The 17,969-nt window shown below is 38.4% G+C and overlaps 1 protein-coding gene across 7 annotated transcripts in view; it reads right to left on the bottom strand.

Moving 5' to 3' along the window:
* Window positions 1-16,347, bottom strand: part of BRIP1 (BRCA1 interacting helicase 1) — a 125,425-nt gene extending 109,078 nt beyond the window's left edge. For 2 of the 7 annotated variants that reach the window (XM_043499404.1, XM_043499403.1), the window contains exons 1-6: window positions 15,881-16,343; window positions 13,831-13,962; window positions 12,486-12,597; window positions 11,223-11,417; window positions 8,149-8,297; window positions 6,342-6,467 (exon numbers count right to left, since the gene is read on the bottom strand). In XM_043499404.1, the coding sequence (XP_043355339.1) occupies window positions 6,342-6,467; window positions 8,149-8,297; window positions 11,223-11,417; window positions 12,486-12,597; window positions 13,831-13,923 (675 nt within the window). In that variant the 5' untranslated portion in view covers window positions 13,924-13,962; window positions 15,881-16,343. Of the gene's footprint in view, window positions 1-6,341; window positions 6,468-8,148; window positions 8,298-11,222; window positions 11,418-12,485; window positions 12,598-13,830; window positions 13,963-14,248; window positions 14,484-14,566; window positions 14,907-15,880 lie in introns of those variants that run through there. The other 5 variants (XM_043499402.1, XM_043499409.1, XM_038376016.2 and 2 more) reach the window with 5 other exon arrangements.
* Between the last annotated feature and the right edge of the window lie 1,622 nt (window positions 16,348-17,969).

Genomic DNA, 17,969 nt, shown 5'->3' with positions numbered 1-17,969 from the left:
GTGGAGGAAATTGGGCTGCACATCGCTGAGATTTTGCATGGAACTCCAACGACGGTTGTTTGTGCTTAAGGCCAGCCCTGCAGTCAATGAGTATAAAACAGAGGGGAAATAAATAGGGATCCTCAATGCTCAGAGAGAGGACTGCCTCATCTCCCCACCCTGCTATTTTCAGAATGAGAAAAGAAAGGAAACATATTAGACTCAAAGAGCTTTAAAAGTTACCATGGTATTTTTTGTTTATGAAACAATGCCAGAAAATTGTTGTCTAGTAGCCTAATATAATGAAAAGCCTGATACAGCCAAGTGACATTTAGAGTACGTTTACACTGCAAATAAAAACCCACAGCTGGCCTGTGGCTGCTAACTCAGGTTCATGGGGCTCAGGCTAAAGGGCTGTAGACATTTGGGCTCAAGCTGCAGGTCCGGACCTGAACCTCTACACTGCAATTAAACAGCCCATTAGCTCAGCGAGCCTGAGTTAGCTGACCCGGGCCAGCCATGGGTGTTTAACTGCAGTGTAGACATACCCTTACTTACTATTCACCAAACATATTGGTTACCTGTACTTAAAAATCCTAGGTATGTTGACTGACCACTATGCCTGAGCTGAGGCTGAAAGGAAATCTGGCCTCCCATGTTAATTTCCTTGTAAATGCCAAGTGGTAGGGAGGAGAGAGGGTGATCTAACAATTCTGTCTGTTTAGTCTACTACATTTCTAAATTCTTCTGACTCTGCTCAGTCAGTTACCTGGAAGACTGTGTAACAAGAATATATATAAATAACTATTTTTCAGCCACAAGCAAGATATGCTAGTCTACTAAAATACCCAGGATTCTGAATTGTGTGTGATTAGCAGCCTGCCAAATGCAGGTTAATTAAAAATATATTTTATGTAGTGAAAATAAGCAACATGGTCTTGTTGGCCAACCAGATTTGAGATTTAGATTCTCATTAGGCAAGTCATCTTTCAAACAAAAAACAAACACACACACACCCCTTTCCTAGCCTGTTTTGAAACATTTTTACCATTTCATTAACCACTCAATCAATTACACTATGCTGTTTTCACAGAATTCTGTATTGCAAAACATCTGTGATTCAGGAGCATCTTAACTGGTTGTTCAAAAAAAGAATTAATTAAATTTCTGGAGACTTCACATTAATTAATCCACATGTAAAACTTGAAAGATCATAAGGGCAAAAGGGGTTTATTGCTTGATAATCTCACTCTTGCATGATAAGAGGTTCTTAACTGTGTTTTTTGCCTTACAGTGCCTTGGGGGTTTGAATGGTATTCCTTATTGCCTGAATGTAAGGAAATAAAAGGGTAAGTGTATGTGTGTTGCTACTTGGTGGAACAATCATCAGCATCTTCCCAAGCAATTGTGATCTGTATACACCAATAGTTATGGAAGAAATGTTCTCAATTTCCATGTGCTTTTATTATAATATTTGAAGCAGATGTTTCTTTACCAACATCTGTAGCTATTTCAAAAGATGCTATAATGACCATTTGTCAATTTGTTCGCTATGTACTTTACTTGCATATGCCTTTATATTTTTAGCTCTTTGGAGCAGAGATATCATCCTTTGTGTGGTACATTCTACCTATTGTAAGGCACCGTATAATATTATTTATTCTCTAAATAAATAATACTGTTTATCAAGGAATAGTTTACACTTCCTTTTCTTGCCATCGTAAAACATTCTATTATTTTTATGTCAATATTTTTGAAGAGACCACCCTCTTCCTATTCATTATATTATCTATCACTATTGTTAACATCAAAGCAAATATCTCTCTAAAAATAGATTGCAACTTCTCATTCACAGCTGATAGCTACTACTTATACCATTAATTATTTTTAGCACAAACATATAAACGAGGAAGAGAAATTGCTCCACATACCCTCGACCCTGCAAATTTCCACAACTACAGCCCTTCCCACAAAAGCAACAAGGAAATTAGATATCTGTTAAATTGAAAAATAAAACTATACTGGAAGTCTAGTCAGATACAGTGACAAACTCAAATATCATCTGTTTTAAACATCCATAAAGGACTCCATTTCTGAAGTAGTACAGAGCTACACCCTAGATTTCAAAATATACATATAGTCTCAAACTTTGAGCCCAAATACAGACTTCTAAGCACCTTCAGAATTTTTTTTGCTTTTGATTTCTAGAAGAACCATAAGAAATATGGAGGAAAAGTTGATACATTTATCCAGAAATATGATGTGCTACAACACAATTACATAATTCTCAAATTTTTGGAATCCTTCCAGTAGAGAGAATTTCATGCTTTTGTGTCCTTTAAAAACCCCATCACCTGACATGGATGCCTCATTTTCCATATTAATTTTATTTTTTAAAGCTTGGCATTTTAATAATTAGTTAATAATGATGCTATTGTGCACCCACTCACTAACTAGTTCACCATTTTTTTTCTTGCCTTCCATAATCCTGAACTAAATTAATCAAACTCTTTATTCAAGGTGGCAATTGTGAACTAGATTATAAATTATTTTAAAACCAACAATTACTTAGACGGAAGTTAAACAGAGACTTTAAAATCTGAGACCCCTGTGTCTTGCAAACTTAAGAATTTCAAAAGACTTAATGAGACCAACTTCATAGGGTGCATCTTTGTTCTTTCAAGAATAGAACATAAAAATGACAGTATTTGCTCCCAGTGCCAATGACATTCCCAGAAAAGTACAATGAGAGAAAGTTTTTCACATTTACCATGCCAAAATACATTTACTGAAGTCTTTATGGTTTCTTTTTATATTACATAAGATGTGTCCAAATAGGTCTTCAAGCTTTGCACCAATGAATTTTCCCCCTTCACTGTTAATCCCAAACACATCCTCTGTCTTGTTTTAGATGATCTTACTTTTCCTAACTTTAGGAGGTGCCAAATTTGTAATCCAATACTAGCTTTTGCACCACCACAAAAGACTACAGGCATAATGAAAAGGAGTACTTGGGGCACCTTAGAAACTAACAAATTTGAGCATAAGCTTTTGTGAGCTACAGCTCATTTCATCGGATGCATCTGATGAAGCGAGCTGTAGCTCACGAAAGCTTAAGCTCAAATAAATTTGTTAGTCTCTAAGGTGCCACAAATCCTCCTTTTCTTTTTGCGAATACAGACTAACATGCCTGCTACTCTGAAACCTGTCTATAAGCATAATGTATCAGACCTCATCAACTCCCAAGAGTAAGACTACGCAAATTGTTACCAAATCTGGAAAGCATAGCCACAAACATGAGCCCAAAGTTTCTGGGCTTCATTATTGCAGCTTGAGTAGCCTTTCATATGTCAACAAGGTTATTCAGGTAGTAAGCATTATTTCTGTAAGCATTTGCAAGACGAGGCCTATAGATGGCATATTATAATGCACTGCTCAAACGTTAACCTAAAAATAATATAGATTTCCTTCTGATGTGAAAGATAATAGATAATTCTCTTATTCAGTGTGGTTTTTTTAAAATTATTTTAAAATAAGTAGTAAATTACCTTAAAAACAAATTGCAAAATGCTTCTCAAACACTACAAATTCTTAGTTTTTGTCACTACTTATAAAAATTCTAGAACCTTAACCCTAACCCATCTTTCACTTTTTTATGCAAATCCACAACAGTGTCTCCTTCAAATGTGAAGGTCAATAAAGCAAGAAAAGATTTTTATTTGAAAACCAACAGCACACTCTGCTGGCCTTCAGATTTCACAATGCCAACTGAATTTCAGTGGCATAAGGCATTTAAAAATGCCACTTGAAAACCTCTGAAGCTTTCCAAAATAATAAAATATTACTGCCCATTAAAATGAACAAGAGTACTGGTTCTCTTTTGTAAAAAAAAGAAAATTAACTACCAGCATTTTAAATTAGTATTACAACTTTTGGGTTGTTTTGTAGTTCAAAAAGGCAGGTGCAAACTGGACCCAAAAGTGTACAGTTAAAATGAAAAAAAAATTTTAAGTCAGTGTTCAGAAAGACGTATACAAAGGATCAGAGTGTGTATCAGACAGCGAAAACTGGAGCTGGTCATCAGCTCAGGGGTGTTTCCAAAGACAGACTGATTCTTCTATCAGATTTTAATACACTATGCAATGCAAATGACTATATTTCAATCTAGTGCTGGATTACCTGGAGATGCATATTACTTGGGAATTACTTAAAAGTCCACAAAACTAATGAGAAGGAGAGAGTATCCTTGGGAGGTTTTAAAAAGGCCGTTAAGTAGCCTCATATATCATTGACGTGATCCAACTTTCCTGGATCAGCCCTGTAGGACTGACTTTAGGAATATGTCTCATATTCCTTTTATTTTGGTTTAGCTTGAACAACGTTGTTGTTACTTCCCCGCCCTCCACCACCTCCCTCCGAATAAAGGTGAAAAAAACTCAAACACCAAAAACTGCAACAAATTTTCAGTGGGGAATTCTGCAAATACCACTGCATATTTCTGAGTCTGCTTCCTTTAAGAAACTTGCATTTTCTTGCTAGTTCTGCTACGAAAAGTTACAATTTGTAACAATGTTAGAAAATAGTAATCCATATTAAACTTTTTAGGTGCCTGTGCCCCTTTACAAAACAGGTTTTATCAGACACACATCAATTATCAGACAAACAGATGAACATGATTTGTTGGGGGAAGAGTCTACACAACTCTGTAAAGGGAAATCATGCCACACCAATCCATCAGAATTCTTTCAGGCTGTCAATAAACACGGACAAGTGTGATATGGTGTAACTGAACTTTCAGAAAGCTTTTGACAAGGTCCCTCAACAAAGGCTCTTAAACAAAGCAAGAAGTGAAGGAATAAGAGTGAAGGTTCTCTCATGGATCAGTAATTGGTTCAGAGATAGGAAACAAAGGGTAGGAATAAACAGCCAATTTTCATAGTGCCCCAAGGATCTGTGCTGGGACCAGTGCTGTTCAACATATTCGTAAATGATCTGTAAAAAGGGGTAACCAGCACGTTGGCAAAGTTTGCAGATGATACAAAATTACTCAGTTTTAAGTAATAGTCAGGATAGTTAAGTCCAAAGCAGACCGTGAATAGTTACAAAGGGATCTCACAAAACTGGGTGACTGGGTAACAAAATGGAAGATGAAAGTCAGTGTTGATAAATGCAAAGCAATGGACTTTGGAAAACATAATCCCAACTATACAAACAAAATTATGTGATGTATTGCTGTTGCCACTTAAAGAAAAGAAATCTTGAAGACATCATTGATATTTCTTTGAAAACATCTGTTCAATGTGCAGCAACAATCAAAAAAGCTAACAATGTTAGGAACCATTAAGAAAGGGATAGATGATAAGACAGAAAATTTCATAAGGCCATGAGAGAGAATTGGAAAAGAGCAACAAAAATGATTAGGAGTATGGAACAACTTCCATATGAGGAGAGATTAGAGAGACTGGGACTGTTCATCTTGGAAAAGAGATGACTGAGGGGGTATATGATAGGAGTCTATAAAGTCATGAATGGTGTGGAGAAAGTGCATAAGGAAGTGTTATTTACACCTTTACTCAACACATGAACCATGGGGCATCCAATCAAATTAACAGGCAGCAGGTTTAAAAACAAACATAAAGAAGTACTTCTTCACACAATGCAGTCAACCTGTGGAACCCACTGCCAGGGGATATTGTTACGGCCAAAAGTATAACAGGGTTCAAAAAAGAATTAGATAAGTTAATGGAACATAGGTCCATCAATGGCTATTAGCTAAGGTGGTCAGGGGTGCAACCCCATTTTCTGGATGTCCTTAAACCTTTGATTGCTAGAAGCTGGGACTAGATGACAGGGGATGGATCGCTCAATAAATTGAGCTGTTCTGTTCACTCCTTCTGAAGCATCTGGCACCAGTTACTGCTGGAAGACAGGATACTGGGCAAGATGGACGATTGGTCTGATCCAATATGGCAATTTCTTATGTTTTTAAGTGGGCTACTTTTTCAGATAAAAGCAAGACAAGACAGAAACATCCTACCTCCAGCACACAAACAAAAAGTGAGACAAAAAAGTCTTCAGTTTTGCCCAAAAGGATTCCACAGAAGTACTCAGACTAAAAGTGAAAGGGAAAGGGCATTCCAGAATTGTAGACTTTTACCAGAAGACTTTCCCTCCAGTCCTTTCTAGACTGTATCATAGGATGAGTCAGCAAAATAACTTCACGATACCAGATCCTGATACAGCAGGATGCTTTCTGAAAATCATCTTCTAAACTGGCCTTTCGTGCACAATTTCTTTATAGCAACAAAATTTGTCTTTGTTTCTTGAACTAATAAATATCCTACAAAACCCATGCTACTTACTGTTTTTGGAGAGAAAGCAGCAATTTTTTCTGCGTGAACAGTCAGTTCCCCATTTCTTCGCTGCTGATAAACTTCCAAAGCATCAACAAACTGCACTCCTTTTGCAAAACAATGACGTTTTCTTACCTGTTAGGAAAACATGCAACACTCAAATGGACAACAGGCAAAGGTGTGGCATTAAATCAGAGCTAAACTAGTGGTCAAACGTTACTGTAATAATTTTAATTTTTTCTTCATTCTGTGCCTGTTTCAGAAACTCAGTGCATTGTTAATACTCATCAGTTTAACCACATCCAACGTAAGCTAACCAAAAATTAATAATTTAAGAAAAGTCACTATAACATTTGTACATCTTGGTTACCAAGACAAATATACAGCTTAATAACACCTTTTTTAAAAAAATCATTTTGTTTTGTTAAATACAAGCAATAAATGAATATGAACAATTTATATCATTTTGGAGTGATATTTTATTGAGTCTTCCGTGGACAAAACAGTTAATGAAATAAAACTATACCACTACCACCACCACAGACTCCTCAGTCACACAACTACTTTGGTAAGCAAAATTTACATCTAGTTTCAAAGACGAAAATGTATGTTTATGTTAATGTACTTGTTATTCATAGAAGCTGGACACATTTCTTGCAGAATTAGGATCTACATCTCTTTGTAAGATTGTGGCCTAAGTCCTACTGATTTAAACAGGTATCTGGGCATAGGTACCTATACTAGCAGATTCCAATGCAGGATGGGGGCCAAGAAGAGGAGGTGGTGTTACAAATGAAAGTTACTAAAAATTATTATATAAATTATTACAAGTTTCTATGATACATTACGCCAGACTAGAAAGACATTCACTGCAAAGGAAGAAATGACTATAGAAGAGAATGCTGGGGGATAAGATGACCTTCAAATATCCTAAATTGCCAACAAAATTTGCAACCAACAGGAAAAAAGATATTGTATAATTTATAAATGCAGCAGCTGGTTCTATTGCTGAAATTTCCAGCAGAAAAATGAATAGTATATGAAATAAACAGAGTCCTCCACCGCTACTTAGTTTTTCTTCAGTAATTAATCACGTAGATATCAGTGATTAGGTTTCATCTACTGAATATCTTCTTGTATTATTTCCCATTGTTATATGTTTTGATAAAACTAGTATAATTACTGTACAGACACACAACAGAAACATCCATAATATGAATGGCAAGGAAAAAATCCAGCCGGAGGTTATTATTCTTCAAAAAAGTTAAAAGCAGTTCTCTGATACAATATTAAAACACAATACAATGATGACTAGAGTGCACCTCAGTAATATAAAAAAAAAAAATTAAGGCACTTGTAATACCAATATTGACAATGTAACAAAAACTTTAGAGAAATTTCATCCCATGTAAAAAGCTAGTGATAAGAATTTGACAGGATATCAAGAGGCATTATAATATATATTAGATTTTTAGCACATACGTGAAAGGGAATTTTCATGCCTAAGCATTCTTTTCTTTGACTTAACGTTTAAGAGCAAATGTTGGTGAGTAGGTTTCAGAGAGACGGAGTGTTTAAATTCTCCATGTACTAGCGTGCACCAAGTAATTTATCTGCATGACAAGTTATTGTGAAAATCAAATACAACAATGGATTCCTTTGTAACAAGTAATAGTAAAAATGAAGAAAAAAAGTAAATCTAATTTATGGCTGTGACATGACCAAGTAATCTCTATTTCTAGCACTGAAATATTGATATTTAACAACCTTGTTCAGCTATGCCTGGATTATTTTATTGCCAATAAACTTTACTCACCTGCTGCTCAGTTTCTAATAAACGTATCCTTTTCCTGTCTACTTGAAAGTCGTCATTTTCATCTGCATGTAAAGATGCCCATTTCTTTGCAGATAATTTTGAAGACAGTGTGACTTTTGCATTATGTTCTGTAACAGGAGTATTCATTACTAAAAGTATATTAAATAAATGTAAATAACATTTCCACTCATTTTCACTCCACTTATTCAGAAAAAATAGTTTAGACTCAAGGTGGACTATAATACTGGTAGACATTTCTAGACCCCATCTTCCCTTATTACAATGCAGTCAAATTTATATAGGAAGAATCATTAATTTCGTATTTTACTACTATGTGACATGGAAAAAATGGTTGGGCTAAGGGAGGCCTCCTAACAGAAGAAACATAACAAGCACTGCACGAGCTATTAGTTTCCCTTCTAAAATTGATTTTGGCTATATTGGTAAAGAATAAATATATTTTAAATTAAATTGTTGGCAAAATGCTTTGAAGATGTAAATTATTAAACAAGTAATATAAATTGACTTTTTAAAAATTATATAATTTTATAATTATATAACTTTATGGGGGGGCGGTTCTGTAGATTAAAATAACCCACATCATTTTAAAATGACAATCATATTAACCTCACATTTTAAAAGAATTGGTCTGGTTTATTTTCTTGCTGAGGGAACATACCTACCAGGGCACTGATCTTTTGTGCCAACTATAAACCTTAACCAGAAAAAGATAAAATTTATCTATCAATGTCAGGAATTAGTCAACTGTGAGTTATGTTCTCTCAACAAATGATATTAAATATAGAGCTATGATGATAAAACAAAGGGTTTTTGTTTAATTTGGTAGTGAATCTTGTTAGAAGAATGAACAGTAAGGGTTCTAAACTGGCAAGGTGCTGAACTGAATGGGAACTGGGGGCACACAGCACTTCACAGAACCAGCTATTTAATCCTTACAATATTTTTAAAGGGTCTGTCACAGCAGATGAAACTTTAAAGTTTCTTATATGTAAACTCTCTCTTAGCTTTCCATTGATCTTTCGTCATTGTCCCTGCTATTGTGGCTAACCACAAGAATTTTTTACTTTCAAACAGCAATGATTATATCCTGTTCATAGCTCACATCCTTCTACTAAAAACAGAGGCACCGACTTTCTTCTTTCCAGACTGGTGCTCCACCCGCGCTCCACCGTTTCCTCCAAGGTCCCGCCCGCCCCTTTCTACCCCTACTCCGCATCCTCCCCACAGCGCTTCTTGCCTGCCTGCCACCAAACAGCTGATCAGCGGATGGCTGGTGGGTGCTGAGCACTCACTATTTTTTTTCGTGGCATTGGCACCTATGACTAAAATAATGCTGAACTGCAACAGCAAAATCATTGAAACGGCAACAGATTGCCATCAGTAACAGAGGAATGTGGCTTCATTGCAGAATTGGGCATGAAGAAAGATTAGACTGCAGTAGAAAAAAAACCTTCAATCAAGGAAATATCGAATTACAGAAAAATTACACTGATCCTTTATTTAATTTATGTACAAGTCTGTTTCCTCCAAATTCGTTTCCCAGTATTCCCTATACAACCTGATTTACAATGTAAATCAATGTTTGTGAGACTACAATGTAGTCTCACAAACTACCAAATGTAGATAGAATCACAGAAGCAGTGTTAGAAGGGACTGCACGGGTCATCTAATCTAACCCTCTGCCAAGATGCAGGATTTGTTGTGTCTAAACCATCCAAGACAGATGGCTATCCAGCCTCCTTTTGAAAACCTCAACGAAGGAGCTTCCACAATCTCCTTCGGCAGTCTGTTCAATTGTCCTACTGTTCTTACACTTTGGAAGTTTTTCCTGAGATTTTATCTAAGAGTTTATTAGTCCATATTATATTTGGCACAGAAATTATATGAGAAACCAGGGATGGCAACCTTATTCCAATAAATCTCTCATCTGTGTCAGTCAGGTTTGTTTATAATTATTATTTAAAGGGATACCACCAACTTGAAATCTAGTTAATTTTTTTATTTATTTTTTTTAAGGAAAAAGTATTTTCAGGTACTACACCTATTCTAGTCTCCTGCCAATTTTTTATGGTTTTACAAACAACATCTTCATATTTTCTCAATGCTCTTCTACTCCCTGTTGCTAACTGAAAGTCCCACAGTAGTAACAGGGAAAAATGCTGCCAACTGACCATGTAAGAGTGCTGTCAAATGCATAAAGAAAATAAAATGAGAAAAATAATAAGAAAAATTCCCCCCTCCTGGCCACTCTTTCACTTAAAACGATCTTAAATGTATCCTTTTACAACAATGGGCAACACACTTTCAGGGAGAAGTACAATTTAAAGCTGACTTTTACACCAAAGGCCAGGACCAAAAGAAAAAAAAAATATAGCATCTATTTATACAATGACCCTGGTACTCGCTGCTGAGAAAAACTGGCGACATCACGTAATACTCAATAGCAAGAGCCATGGGTAAAATACTTCATTGCAAAAGCACAATAGTACTCCTCGACTGAAATTTCCAGAACTAGTGGTTCTGTGAATCACATAGGGAAAAGAGGAGGAGGATTCAAATGAGGGTGTTCCCAAATCACAAACTACCTATTATCTACTTCCCCTGCATTCCAAATTCCAGAAGTTAATATTTAACAGGTAGTAAAAAGTGTAAGGTGCTCGTTTCTGAGTCAAGGTTTCTTTTGGTAGACTGGACTATAGTGCAGTGCTAGTGACCTGATGGGGAGCTGACTATAGGCTCCTGAACTTCAAACTAGTAAGAAGCAATGCAGGAGAACACTTGCAACCACTACTGAGCATAAGAGACCATAAACACACTCACCTGTAGGGCTATCCTATGACATATTTTTGATTTGGAAACTTGGAAGAAAGGGGGAACTTTAAAGCCAGGAGCCATTAATGACCCAGAAAAAAGGTGGAGGGTGAAAGCATGATGAAGCACTCTTGGTAAGTTATTGACTCGAGTGGCATTAGCAATCATAGGAGACATGAGAACCCACAACTTGAATATCCATATGAGATGTCCACCCCCTCCCCCCAAAAATAGAAAGTTACCTTTGTCTGTTGATGGTGTTTCACTTTTTATGGAAGTTGCTGCTTTACTATTAGTGAAAGAACAAGAAGCACCTTGGTTCACGACTGCAGTAGTGTCATTAGTCACAACCTGCAAATGGCATCTACAGTGACATGGCAATGAAGTCTCTGGTTTTTTGCACTCCTTTTCACATGAGAACTCATCCAGTGACTTCTCTAAAAACAGGACAGGAGAAGGTCATTCATCTTCTGTTATAAAAGCATAACAACAGAGCCATATTGCAGAAATAGGCTCTCTCCATACCGTAGGAATAATCAGATAACAGTAGATTTTGTCGGAGCTATAGCTTGTAGTCACTGGGCCCACAACAGTTGCACAACTTTAAAAAACAGATATATGGAAGTCATTTACAGAATTCAGCTGTACCTACCCATTCAGCTACAAAAAAATTACAATAGGCCCTTTGAGTTAATACTAACCACAATCAGTAGAGTAAGCATTATACAGGAAGGAAAAAGATGCACATATATAGACAAGATCCATCACAGTTCCTCTGAATGGGTATACCAGCCATACTGACCCATAGTATACAAGGCTGTATGCTAGTATAAGAAAAACTGAAAAATTCCCTAATTTAGCAGGTTTTGAGTCTTAGCCAGAAATAAGAACATTATCTCCACTACATAAAGAAAACACATGTAAACTCAGTTTTCCCCAATGAAGGCAGCACAAAGTCTTTCAAACAGTAAACAGAGGGAGACTTATTAATATTACTATGTACTAATTTGGGCTTGTCCATTAGTAAATTATGGGTATAGTCTGTATTGTGTATTTTACTTAGATTATAAGCCTTTTGGTTAGGGACTCCATCTTCCCCTACGTATTGTATAGACTAAGCATACTATGAAAACTCAATAAAGAATAATAGTTAAAAACAATTACAATAATTTACAGAGCTGGAAAACACACATTTTCCAGTTCACAATGTCATATAATTTCAGATAACCAATAACATTTTCTTTAAATATCCTGATACTTATATTGCCACCTTAATATAACTTTCAAAGCCATATCCATTTTAATATGAAAATAACGCTGATTAGGTCTACTATCTTGATTGTCCATAAAGCTGGCACCAACCATTGGCATAAAGACTGACAAGGGGATTTGGGTCCATTACTGAAACTAGATTTCTGAGGTTGTCCACAGACCTAATTTATTTATTAATGCAGACAATCCTTGCTAATTGAAACTGGGCATATGGGCACTGTGAGATAACTTACCATGCAGCGACTGCTGCCATGATAATACAGAACAAAGTAACGCCAAACTTTTACCACTTCCTGTGGGGCTCTCCAACAAACAATGTTGCCTGGAATTTAACCCCTTAACAATCTGTAAAGAAAAAATAAAAAGTTAACAGCTCAGAAGAATTAACAAGTAAATGTTCACGTTGTCTCTTTGGGAGGGGAAGGAGTGTAAATATATATTTATCACACTCATCAGCAAAGTGCAGTAAATCTTCTGTGTCAGCAACAAGACAGTAACTAAGAAAAAAAATGAAGAACATCTCCAGATGAAACCACAGCTATTATTTTTTTTAAAGGCAAGCTGAAAGTAATTTCCTAAATGGAATATGACAAGGTCCTCAAAAGTTCATACTTTTGAAAAAAAAAAAAAAAATCTCACAAGACCACAAGTGGTCATTAGGACTTGGTTTTCTCTCAACTACAGACATTTGCAACACCTCTCACTATTCTGGAACATAGGTTCAGTAGTGACTCAGATGGGATTGTCGACTACCTCCCCAATTAGCAGCAACACCTGATCAAGGGCTTGTTTACACTTGAAACGCTGCAGCTACACCGCTGTAGTGCTTCACTGTAGACACAACCTCTGCCAATGGGAGGGATTCTCCCATTAGCGTAAGTAATCCACCTCCCTGAGAGGCGGTAGCTACGTAAATGAAGAATTCTTCTGTCAACCTAGTTCTATCTACAGCGAGGTTAGGTCATCTTAACTACATCACTCAGGGATATAGATTTTTCACACCTCTGAACGATGTAGCTGGGTCATCCTAACCTTTTAGTGTAGATCAGGCCCAAGTCAGAATCTGCTTATCCTTACTGTCATAGGAGCAAAGAATGATAGCAGGCCATTAAATACTTCCTTGTCATAATTTAAATTTTAAATGTAATATGTGGAAGATTAAACAACTACTCCATCAATAAAATGAAAACTTACTGGGTTGGTACTGTATCTTTTGATCAAAAGATAGCAGGCATTTTGCTGAAGCCTTCCCCTTCTGCATTTGCAATATCAAATAATTATTTTAATACATAATCTCTAGTTAAATAGGCATGTGCACACCTATTTAACAAGATATTTAGTATAAAAGTTTAGGAGTATGTATTCACCCTAATACTCAAAAAATATAACTGAACTCTCCCTCACATATATGCAAATACAGGATGTTGTTGCTTGTACTGTAATGGAAACACAGGAGATATTGGAGGTTCTGAATTCATATCTAAAATTCCCTTTTAAACTTTTAATTTACTACAGGTTCAAAATTATAACACTATATAAACTATTAAACCAATAGATTTTAATGACAAGTCTACTTACTGCATTCATCATAGCAAGTTGTGAAGGGTAAGCCTTGCAAGGAAAGACAATCTTCACCCCACCAATGGTATATTCTGACACTACCAAAGACATTGTCAGGGTTCTTTTCCCTTATTTATTTCAAATTTATGTCTGCAATAAAAATGAAAAATGTTGACAAATCAATTCTACCTCAGCAGCTATCAGAAATCTGCAAACAATATAAGGCATCAGATAAAACTGTGTATAAACTGCTAATGTGATTTGGGGACTAGGTGGTTCAGGATATTGGCTATAGTGGGAATATAGTGCTTTACACCTATAGTTCACCAGTTCAAATTTAGCCCATCTTAGTAACGACAGCAAGTTATTACCATCTGATGACTTTTCAGTAATTTAAGTGATGTAATAATAATTACTAACATACAATATGTATTACCTTTTAGAATATAATCACTCAAACTGGACTTTGGCCAGGATATTGGATTAGCACCCCAACTCCTGTGAATAGCACTTTGGGATCTTTAATAATCACAAGCAATCAGTTCCTGAGTTTTACTAGTTAGCTAGAACCTCAAGACAGTGCATCCTGTGGTGATATGGCTGAGAAGAATGGTTTCCAAATAAGATTTTCCATCTTTATAGTAATTTATAAACATTAAAAAGGACACTATACATTTAAAAATCAAATGTTTTAAATAAACATTTCTTATCTGTTATTAATAATGTAATTATTAAAAAAGAAAATATTATTTACTTGTCACTATTTACAGTGATAACTTTTTGCACATCTCTCATTTTGGACAATGAAAAGAGTTGAAAATGGTATATAGTCAGTTTCATGTTCAAAAGCTGCAATGTTTGGATTTCAAACAGTGAGGGAAAATATAGGGTAGCTTGTTTAAAAATAACTCTTACTATATTTTTTAAGGTTGAGGAAACAAATTCCCACAGGTCATAGGTTATACAAAAAACTTCTTTTTACAAAGTTTAAATTTGGTCCCAAATTTAGCAACATCCCTTTCACTGATGAATTCCCTAACTGAAAGGTCACCATCAAAAGGCCATCATAACGATTGATATGACGCAGCACCGTCATAAAAAGAAAAGGAGGACTTGTGGCACCTTAGAGACTAACCAATTTATTTGAGCATAAGCTTTCGTGAGCTTCATCCGATGAAGTGAGCTGTAGCTCACGAAAGCTTATGCTCAAATAAACTGGTTAGTCTCTAAGGTGCCACAAGTCCTCCTTTTCTTTTTGCGGATACAGACTAACACGGCTGCTACTCTGACACCGTCCTAAACCATCTCGGAGGAAGGAATCTACCTACCAAAAAAAGGGACTGTTGCCCTCAAATTACAACCTACCCTACCCTGTCCCAGGTTTAGAAAAATTTCCCTCAAATATACTCAGAAAGGCGCTGGGTCCCTCTGAAGCAAAAACAATTGTGTGTATTGTGCCCAAAGTTTGCCAAACTTGCTTTATGCCAGAAAACAAGGTGCCTCTCAGAAGCGCTTTAGCTCTAAGACCAAGCCCCAGCGGAAGACTGCAGGGAGAGGGAGGCAGAAGGGGCAGGAACCGAGCAGGACGCTGGCCCCCAGGCTATTTAGCCCCAGTCTCGGTTGATTTTTTTGTTTTTGCTATTTACAAACACTCCGAAGTTTTGCACCGATATTGACGCGCCCGTGAAAAGTTGTGTGTCCGCGACGCAGGAACCGAGCCCTGGTGCAGCTCGGGCGGCGGGAGGAGGAACCCGTCTGTTTGCAAATGGGGGTGGAGGGAGACCCTCCGACACACGGCGAGATGCACCCGGGGGTCTCCCCCCGGGGGAGCCATTGCTGGGGCGCCACTTACTCCCCCCCAACCCGCCCAAGCGGCCCATCGCCGCGAGCTCTCCCCGGGCCGGGGGCAGCTCCCCCCGCCGTGAAAGGAAATCGCTCTCCCACAGCGAACGCCCGCCCCGCCTCCATTTGGAATGCAGCCCCACCCCCCGCCGGCAGCTGGCCACGCCTCCCGGCCCGTGTCCAGGATCTGGCGGGAGCTGCCCACCCCGCTGCCCCGGCCGGTTACCTCAGAGAGCCGGGGGCAACCCCCTCCGCGCGTCAGTTTCCTTCGAGCCCTCCCGCCCCCCGACAACTTCCCCACACCAATCACAGCCGACCGGAAGGCGCTCCGCCGCAGCCAATCAGCAGCCTCGTCGGCCAACGAGCTCCCGCCTCCCCCCCCCACGGCTGGAGCCAATCACGAAGGGCCATACAGGCGCCCAGCCGGTTCCTTTAGTTGCCTAGGTAACCAAGCGCAGGGGCTGGGGCTCTGATCCCTGCCCCGCCCAGCCTCCTTTTCCGGCGGGGGAGGGGCTCCTCCCCTGAGGCTGAGACCATAAGGGCCACGCTGTGCTAGCATCAGGGCCACATCCACACACTGGCCCTGCCCCCACTTGGCCAAGGAGCCTTCACAGCCCTGGGCCCTGCTGGGGTACAGCGGGCTTAACACCAGGACCTGCCTTCACCCCCCTCTGGCAGGTCACGGCGAGGTGGCACAGCCTGGGGCTAGGCCCCCACAAGAATTGTACAGCGCCAGGCAGAGCTGGGCCCTCACGGAGTGCAGGGGCTGACGTTCATCCAGCCCCAGCCTCCTGGCCTCACAGCCTTGCAGAGCCGGAGTTGCTTTGTAATTGCTGTCACTTGCACAGGCCTCCTGGCCATGGCCTCGCAGTCAGTCATTTGCCAGAGTAGGTTGCAGTGACATCTTGTGGGACACCGGTCTGCAAGGCTTAAGTGTTACACAAGCAAATCATAGCCTGCCTGCCGCCGTGTGGAAGTTAAGCGGTTTGTGTTGATGGCTTTTTTCCCCCCTTAAATACTCATTTCCTCTGCACAACTGAGGTCCACCTGCATAGATAGGCCCACGATCTTGCTCAATATATTTAAGTTTACTTGGTTTTGCATTGTACTATGTATAAAGACAACTAACTATTCCAGCTGTTTGATTCAGCTATTTATACAGCATCGTGCTTTACAGGCAAATAAGAGACATTTCTGTCCTAACCTTAACTGTAAGTAGAGAGAGAGAGAGAGAGAGAGAGAGAGAATGCTAGGTACACACACTGGCAAAAACAAACAAGGTTGTGCTGCAGCAGATCATGTAGTCTGGTTACTCATTCAGAGATATGCACACAAAAAAAAGTATATTTGAGAGAAGAGGGCAAAGTCAGTGCTAGTGCTGAGGAAGGATACGTCCTATCAGTCCATCCATTTTTTGAGAAGGTCTGTAAAAATATCTTGATATTACTATTTGAATAGCAGTAAGTATGCTAACAATGATCATATATGCAGATAGCTATTAGATTAATCAGACTTTGTGACACATCGGTCTTGCACCTGTTCATGCTCTAGCCATACTAGGTCTTCCCTATCCACTTTGGCCAGTATTGTATGTAGTGCCTCAGGCTCCCAACCCATGAAAGTTATTAGCCTATATGATGAAAGATCCACCAAAATACAGACTATAGTACAAAACAGTTACAAAATTCATATACTACTAATATTGTTCACTTTTTCCATTTTAAATAGCTAGTAACGGTTTAGGGAGTGGATGGCTCACGGACTAGCAAAAGGATACATGAATGATGTTAGCTTAAATCAAGCCCAAATCACTAGTAACCAGAAGTCTAGGTGATGTGATGACTAGTTCATACCCTATATAAAGTGAGATATTTTTCCACACGGGTTCTTAAAAGTGACAACACATCAAAACTGACATGCTTGGAATAGAGTTGCCATGTCAGCTTATTGCGTGAAAAGTTGTGTCTGAAGTACGTGTGGCATTTTAAACGCATAAAATTTCAGGCACACAAGATAATGCATCTTCGGCAAGCTCAAAGGTGGTAGGTGATCTTTGGACTGACTGGTAAAATGATGAAAGCCCTCTACTTTAAAATAGGAGGGGTATGCCAACAGGTAGCATTTAGCAAAGCATCTGGTTCTGAAATTATCTTCCACTTCGTTCATTTAGAGTCCTAAATAAAGATAAGAACTGCTGTGAGACACACCAATTCTTCCCTAGGGGAGTGCCTTCTGTTTAGAAAATCTTTTCCTGAAGAGGTTTATGGGGGGGGGAGAGGGAGAAGGAGGGTTCATATTTCAAATTTTACCTTTTA

The sequence above is a fragment of the Dermochelys coriacea genome, chromosome 17 (genome assembly GCF_009764565.3).
Source record: "Dermochelys coriacea isolate rDerCor1 chromosome 17, rDerCor1.pri.v4, whole genome shotgun sequence".
Taxonomy (NCBI): Eukaryota; Metazoa; Chordata; order Testudines; family Dermochelyidae; genus Dermochelys; species Dermochelys coriacea.
This window is presented reverse-complemented; position numbering and strand designations above follow the sequence as displayed.